This window comes from Cnephaeus nilssonii (genome assembly GCF_951640355.1).
Source record: "Cnephaeus nilssonii genome assembly, chromosome: 17".
NCBI classification, from domain to species: domain Eukaryota; kingdom Metazoa; phylum Chordata; class Mammalia; order Chiroptera; family Vespertilionidae; genus Cnephaeus; species Cnephaeus nilssonii.
Genome location: NC_137088.1, coordinates 39610710 through 39619476, shown reverse-complemented (window position 1 = coordinate 39619476; position 8767 = coordinate 39610710). Strand labels below are relative to the sequence as shown.

Sequence of the window (8767 nt, the reverse complement as noted above, 5' to 3'; positions counted from 1 at the left end):
CTGCTGGCTTCCAACTGCTCGCCTGCCTGCCTTCCTGATTGCCCCTAACCGCTTCTGCCTGCCAGCCTGATCACCCCCTAACCACTCCGCTGCCAGACTGATTGATGCCTAACTGCTCCCCTGCCAGCCTGTTTGCCCCCAACTTCCATCCTCTGCTGGCCTGGTCACCCCTAACTGCCCTCCCCTGCAGGGTTGATCGCCTCCAACTGCCCTCCCTTGCAGGCCTGGTGCCTCCCAACTGCCCTCCCTTGCAGGCCTGTTCCCTCCCAACTGCCCTCTCCTGCTGGCCATCTTGTAGTGGCCATCTTGTGTCCACATGGGGGCAGGATCTTTGACCACATGGGGGCAGCCATATTGTGTGTTGGAGTGATGGTCAATCTGCATATTACTCTTTTATTAGATAGGATAGAGGCCTGGTGCATGGGTGGGGGCCAGCTGGTTTGCCCTGAAGGGTGTCCTGGATCAGGGTGGGGGTTCCCTTGGGGTGTGGGGAGGCCTGAGCAAGGGGCCTGTGGTGGTTTGCAGGCCAGCCATGCCCCCAGCGACCCAAGCGGAGGCCCTGGTATCTGGAATTTATTTACCTTCTACAATTGAAACTTTGTAGCCTGGAGTGGAGCCAAGCCTCCTGCTCGCTCTGTGGCCGGCAGCCATTTCTGTTGGGGTTAATTTACCTTCTATAATTGAAACTTTGTAGCCTTAAGCGGAGGCCTGGACCTGGCCAGGGTGTGCAGAAAGCTTTGCTTTCTCCATTGCCGGGGGCAACCCTGGCCTGCTATCTCCAGCTCCATGGCTGCCGCCATTTCTGTTAAGATTTGTTTACCTTCTATAATTGAAACTTTGTAGCTTGAGTGGAGGCTTCGGCCTAGCAAGAGCAGGCGGAAATCTTGGCTTCCTCCGTTGCCTGGGAAACCTTGCTCTCTGTGGCTGTAGCCATCTTGGTAGGGTTTATTTGCATACTCGCCCTGATTGGCTGGTGGGCATGGCTTAGGCGTAGCGAAGGTGTGGTCAGTTTGCATATTACCCTTTTATTAGGTAGGATAAGAGATGAATAAAAAGAAATAACACACAAAGTTGAAACAACAAGTAGAAGCTAATCACCTCAAAGCTGAGGAATAAAAGATAAACATTAAGACAAATAACAATTGAAATAGTTTGATCTTTCACTGCATACCAAACCAAGCCAAAGGTTAGCCATGGAAAACAACAATCATTTTATTGCTTGTAATGACATGGGACAATAGTTCAGGCATGATTCAGTAATTACGGCTCCTTTCTGCTCTGCATGGTATCAGCCGGGAAAAATGCTTAATATCCATAATTAGGAAAATGAAATAAAAATCACAATTAGGGCGGTCATTATAAAAAAGAAAACAGACAATAAGAAGTACTAGTGAGGATATGGAGAAGTTGGATCTTTGTACATTATTGGTAGGAATGTAAAGTGGTGTAGCCATTATAGAAAATATATGGAAGTTCCTCAACAAATTGAAAATTGTTACTGTAATATCCAGCAATTCCACTTCTGGCTGTATATCCAAAAGAAATCTAAGGACAGTTCTTGAAGATATTTTGGCACAATGTTTATGGCAGCATTTTTCACAATAGCCATAAAATAAAAGCAAATGCCCATTGACAGGTGAACAGATAAGGAAAATACGGTATACACAAAAAGAAATATTATGCAGTCTTTAAAAAGCAAGGAAGTTCTGTCACATGCTACAATATTGGTAGATGTCAACGATATTATTCAATGTAGAATAATCCAGTCACAAAAATGTGAGTAGTATATGAAGTATCTAGTCAAACTCATAGAAACAAAAAGTGGAAAGGTGATTGCCAAGGGCTGGGAGCAGGACCTAGGGGGAATTAGGGTTTGGTGGATCTAGAGTTACAGGGTTTCAAGATGAAAAACTAGAGACCTGTTGCAAAGTTGTGTCAATATACTAACACTACTCAACTGTACACTTAAAAATAGTTAAGATGGTAAATTTAATGTTTTATATATATACTAGAGGCCCGGTGCATGAAATTCGTGCATGGGGGGGGGGTGTCCCTCAGCCCAGCCTGCACCTTCTCCAATCTGGGACTCCTCGAGGGATGTCCAACTGCCCGTTTAGGCACAATCCTAAACAGGCAGTCGGACATTCCTCTCACAATCCAGGACTGCTGGCTCCCAACTGCTTGCCTGCCTGCCTTCCTGATTGCCCATAACTGCTTCTGCCTGCCAGCCTGATCACTCCCTAACCACTCCGCTGCCAGCCTGGTTGATGCCTAACTGCTCCCCTGCCAGCCTGTTTGCCCCTAACTGCCCTCCTCTGCCAGCCTGTTTGCCCCTAACTACCCTCCCCTGCAGGCCTGGTCACCCCCAACTGCTCTCCCCTGCAGGCTTGATCGCCCCAACTGCCCTCCCTTACAGGCCTGGTCCCTCCCAACTGCCCTCCCCTGCTGGCCTGATCACCCACAACTGCCCTCCCTTGCAGACCTGGTCCCTCCCAACTGCCCTCCCCTGCTGGCCCTCTTTTGGCGGCCATCTTGTGTCCACATGGGGTCAGTCATCTTTGACCACATGGGGGCAGCCATCTTGTGTGTTGGAGTGATGGTCAATTTGCATGTTATTCTTTTATTAGATAGGAGGATTAGATAGGATAGAGGCCTGGTGCACAGGTGGGGGCTGGCTGGTTTGCCCTGAAGGGTGTCCCAGATCAGGGTGGGGGTTCCCTTGGGGTGTGGGGCAGCCTGGATGAGGGGCCTGTGGTGGTTTTCAGGCTGGCCATGCCCCCCTGCGACCCAAGTGTGGAGGCCCTGGTATCTGGGATTTATTTATTTTCTATAATTGAAACTTTGTAGCCTTGAGCAGAGCCAAGCCTGCTTGCTCTGTGGCCGCAGCCATTTTTGTTGGGATTTACTTATCTTCTATAATTGAAACTTTGTAGCCTTCAGTGGAGGCCAAGACAGGCCAGAGCTACAGAAACTTGTCTTCCTCCGTCGCCAGGGGCAACTCAAGCCTCCTGCTCTCTCCAGCTCCGTGGCTGCCGCCATTTTTGTTGGGATTTATTTATCTTCTACAATTGAAACTTGTAGCGTTAAGCAGAGGTCAAGGCAGACCAGGGCAGGTGGAAAGCTTGGCTTCCTCCATTGCCTGGGAAACCAAAGCCTACTGCTCTCTCCGTGGCTGCAGCCATCTTGGTTGGGTTAATTTGCATACTCACTCCTGATTGGCTGGTGGGCGTGGCTGGTGGGTGTAACGGGGGTGTGGTCAATTTGCATATTACTCTTTTATTAGATAGGATTTTTTACCATACACACAAAAACCATAGCCAAACCAAGGGTTTTCTAATATGTGGTGACAAACAGAAGTTATAGAACATCAGGGAACACTGTGGATACTACACCTATGTTTTGTTTTTTCCCTGCCTAGGGAAAAAGAAGAGAGAAAGTTGGTAAGGAAAAGCAGCCATAAAAATAACAAAACAGACCTCAGGGAATGGAGAACATGAAGTTTTTGTGTTCAAATGAAACACAGAAGATGAACATACACTCTGTAGAAATATAACAAAATAATTCTTTTTTTTTTCATTTTAAACAAGAAGTTTATTTAAACAACAAGACACTTGACTTGAAGGGAAAACTATCTAGGATTCATTTTTTTAGAGTAATTTATCCCTACTTAAAGACAGATTGCCCTACATGTAATAGCTACATACAAAAAAGTTATACAATTGTCCTTGGTTTTACAATGATAAATGAAAAACATTAAAATTCTCCAATCAATCAAGGTATGCAAGAATTTTTATGTTGTTCTTTTTTTGTTAAACAGTGAGAGCAAAATAACTTACTGGAATATGAAGATAAGAGCTGAATGAGCATGCCACTAATGGAGAAAGGTGGTGTTTTCACAGAACCAGTATTTTTCCCCATCCCATCTCCATTTGATGTAGATCAAAACATACCATTGGCCATTTAGTTTAAAAAAATGCAAATCCTTGTGTACATACATCAGTTACTTTATGTACAATAAAGGAATGGGGAAGGGGAAAATGAAAGAATAGAGAAAACTATACTGTAGTAGTCAGATGTGTTGAAACCAAATTGCAGTTTTCTAATTGAGAATGTCTTCTTGGTCTGGAGGAACAGAGTTCCGGAGTAAAGTTAGCAGGTTCCCTTTTTAGTAGACACCTCCTGTCTGCTGCTGGAACACATCAACTGTATCTTCATCCTCCATTTCCAACTGCCGTTCACAGTAGGCTTTCATTAGGTCACTAAGTGGTGTATGCCTCTTGATCTTAAACTGCACCACAGAACCATCCTGCCCCGCCACCTTCGAATTAATATGATCGTTGTTCTCAGTCTTGACTCCTTCCTTGGGCTTTTTGTCGGCCATGGCGAGCGCCGGAGTCTCCTCAGCTGCCGCTTCACAAAAGAGGTACCAGGTCTGCACCAAATGAGCACACCACAAAATAATTCTTTTTACAGAAATGTATGATGGTAAATATTAAGTAAAAAGTATTAGCTATGTTAACTGATCTTACTGTGATAATCATTTCACAACAAATAGGTATCTAAAAATAAAGTAAAATAAAATAACATAAAATAAGCATTAACTTTGGATGTGAAAAATAAGAGGTGGAGATTGATAGCATGAGAGGGAGAATATTTGTTTTGGGGGTACAGGGACCTCTCCAAGCCAGTATGCCAGCATAGGTTCTGTTTTATTTGTTTTCCAATGGTTGCGGCAAAGGTTAATTTATTTTGGCAGAATTACCTCCTCGGTATATCATAAGAATGCAGAAGTGACTTGTGAAAGAGAAGTAACAAGTATTTTTTTTTTTTACCATTTGCAGATTATATACTAAGCTTTCTAAAACATTATCTCATATAATTTTCAAATAGTCCTTCAAGGTAAATAATAATATTCCAAGTAATCATGTAATTTCTTTAATGGAATGTTACAGGTTTTATTTCAAATTTTTATGGCTTTATATATTTTTCACTTTTCAAGCATTATTTCATCTGAATTTCATAAGTTTTATGGCATGAAGAAAGAATTTATGTGTATGTGTTTGTGTGCAAACTTTTTTTTAAGGGATAGTCAGCCCTGGCTGATTAGCTCAGTTGGTTAGAGCATCCTTTCAATACCCCAAAGTTCTAAGTTCCATCCCAGCTGGGCGGTCAGAGTACATACAAGAATTAACCAATGAATGCATAAACAAGTGGAACAACAAATCAATGTTTCTCTTTCTCTCTCTTTCTCTCCCCCTTTCTCTCTCAAAATCAGTACATTTTTTTAAAAGGACAATCAATGGTTCATTTAGTGTATATTGATAGTTATTCTTTGTAATTCTATGAGGGTTTTTGTTACTTTATTGCATGTAACCATTTCTCAAGAGTCTTTGCTATTCTTGCATATGCATTTTTAGAGATCAACTTTCAATTAGATTTGTCCAATTTTCTTCAAGTAATCTCATTGAGCATTTGATCAGATCATTAAGTTTATAAATAATTTTGAGAAGAAGCTACACTTACAATATTAATAGTCCTGTTTTGGATTATGGTATGTCTACCAAAAGGCACTTATTCTGTGCTTTATATTGGTTTGAATATTTGGGGGTTAATTTTAATTCTGTGTATTTTTAATTTTTGCATGCTATTTGAATTATGTTTTTTCTAGCATATCAATTTTCACTTTTTTATTGCTGTTCTATAGAAAAGGTATTGCTTTTTTGAATGGTTTTTGAAACAGCTAACACTATATTCTTATAGAAATTAATGCATTTTAAATTATTTGCATGGACCTAATCTGAAAATATTTATATGTTCTTATATTTTTTATTATATTTCTTACTGTTTGGTATTGCATTTGCTAAACAAGTTAGAATAGTGCTGAATAAAAAATAATACGATCTTTCTCTTTTCCATCATTTTAGTTTAATTCAGTTCTCTATTAAAATTTATATATTCTGTTAGTTTTGCATTAATACTTTTAATTATACACAATTTTATTCTGTTTTTAGTCAAATCAGTTATAAGTGCTGAATTTTATAAATTATTTTACTCTTTAAAAAATTACCAGACATTTTCCTCCTTTAGTTTATGAACATAATTGACTATATTATTGATTTCCTAATGTGGACTCATTCTTCCATTCCTGGAAAAAATATTTTTTTCATGGTATATTATTTTATAGTTTAGTGTTCTATTTACTTACTCTATTTCTATATAATTTTCATCTATACTTCTATACTAAAGCAATATATTGCTTATATTGTTTAATTTTTATCATATTGTGATACTGAAGTTTTCTAAGTCTTAGATTATGATTTGAGATACTTTCTATCTTTTAATATGATATTAATCACAATGCTTACCATTTATGAGTCTTAATAATTTGAGTAAGCATTTATCCAAAAGGCAAAATGAATTCAATAACAATAATTAGAAAAGTAATTAACTGTGGTTCTGTTTTTTAATTCTAAATATTAATTTCTTCGCCCTTTTAATTAAGCTCCTATTTTCATTACAGTGATTGATACCTAATAGTAAATACTATTGTATTTAATTTTTTTATTTTTAATTTCTCATGTGTTATAGACATCTAAGGTCATGTTTTTCCTATAGTCAGCATTTGTGGCCTATTAAGTTTATAATTTACAACAGAACTTTAAAAGGACTTTTACTCATGATTTTGGTAACTGGTGTCGACTACTACAAAAATTAACTCCTATTTGTGTTCAGCTGTGTAGCTTTTCTCTTCCTAGTGTCTTTCCTGACTCTGTTGTGCACCTCTGTATTCTCAGCTCCTAACATAATGATTTGTACACAACAGGAAATTAATAGGTTTGTTTATGCTCACATTCATATATACTAAATTACACTGGTCATTAAAGCTATTTGATAACAAATGGAAAAAAATCTAAATGCAAAAAAAGTCACTACCTATATTTAAAAATAAAAAGCATATCCAATTTCTGGTTTTATCTCTGACATTCAAAGAACTTAGAAGTTTCTATTTCCATCCTCACAAGAAGAAAAAAAAGCTGAAAATCAATGATTTTCCTTAGATCCATCAGAGGATCGATGTCAGAGGGCAGACTGCCACCCCCAAATCTGGAGAGACAGGCAAATGCTGAATATCAGTGCCAAGATTAGTTTACATGGAGCAGGAGTCACTGGACACAAACAGTTACTGACAAATTGATGAAGGCTGAGCCTGGACTAGGTAAAGAGTTAAAAACACATGGGGACCCAGAAATAAGGGGAAGGGCTTTTACCTTCAGTCACCCAACCCACTTCTTATGGTGAAGAAATGAGGAAAATACCCTTCCATTTCAGGAACAAGGGGAAACAAGTAACAGTTTTGATACATCCCCAAGGAAAATTTTATCATTTTGAAATATGGACAGAACATTCTCCTTAACAAAGGCCTGCCCTCTGAGGGAAACTAAGTCTCCAGAGCTCCCTCTGACTTGGGGGGGAAGCACTGTATCAGTACATAAAGGGGGGTGTATAGCCTCCATAATGAACCCAAAGAAAAAAATCTACAGAGTATATACAAAAGAAAATGTGAAATAAAGCAAAATGTCATTACAAAAAAATTAAGCACAAAGGAAGGTAGTAATGGAGCAAATGAGGATACAAAAACTGTGAGACATAGAAAACATGGCAAATGTAAGCCCCCTATCCCCCGTATCAGCAAATAATTAAAATAGAATAAACTTTCCAGATTAGGAGAATACTTTTTTTAAAAAGATCCAACTATGTGCTGTCTACAAGAGACTTGTTTCCCCCATTTTATTTATTATCTTAAAAATCTTTATTGTTGAAAGTATTACATATATCCCCTCTTTGGCCCCATTGACCCCTTCTAACCCACCCCACCCACCACCCCAGGGATTTTTATCTAAGGACATACATAGCTTATAAGTGAAAGAATGAAGAAGATATCCTATGCAACTAGTAGAAAGAAAACAAGGATGCCTATACCAATATCTGAAAGAATAGACCTTAAGTAACAAAGACAAAGGCCATCCTTACAGTGATAAATAATGTCAATTTACTAAGAAAATAACACCAATTTACCTAGAAATCACATTCTATGCATATAATCACCAAAGGAGAACAAGGATGGCTATACCAATATCTGACAAAATAGATTTTAAGTAAAAAACCCTTCCAAGAAACCAAAAAGGACATTTATATATTGATAAAATAGGTCAGTTTACTAACAAATTATAACAAGTCATAAACATGTATGCAGCAAACATCAGAGCTTCTAAATACATGAAGCAAACATAGAATTAAAGGCAGAAATACCTCTGCAATAATAGTAGGGAACATCAATACCACACTTATACTAGTGGGACAGAAAACTGAGACAGAAGATCAATAAAGAAACAGAGGCATGAACAACATTATGGCCAATTGGACCTAACAGACGTATAAGAAACACTCCAACTATAAATATTTCACAAGTGTACACACAGAACATTCTTCAGGATGGATCATCTGTTAGGCAACAAACCAATCAATAAATTAAAAAAAATGGAAATCAAACAAAGTATCATTTTTGTTGTAGTAAAATGAAACTAGAAATCATTAATAGAACAAGAACAGTACCACCTCACACCTGCCAGAATGGCTACTATCAATAAGTCAACAAACAACAAGTGCTGGTGAGGATGTAGAAAAAAAGGAACCCTAGTACACTGCTGGTGGGAATACAGCCACTAGGGAAAACTGTGTGGAATTTTCTCGGAAAATTAAAAATGGA

General features: G+C 38.7%; 1 protein-coding gene across 1 annotated transcript; it reads right to left on the bottom strand.

Moving 5' to 3' along the window:
• Positions 1-4165: 4165 nt before the first annotated feature.
• LOC307113797 (small ubiquitin-related modifier 2-like) lies at positions 4166-4381 on the bottom strand (the record flags this gene model as incomplete). Its single annotated transcript, XM_079795733.1, has 1 exon — positions 4166-4381. The coding sequence occupies one exon, from the start codon at positions 4379-4381 to the stop codon at positions 4166-4168; it is 216 nt and encodes a 71-aa protein (XP_079651859.1).
• Between the last annotated feature and the right edge of the window lie 4386 nt (positions 4382-8767).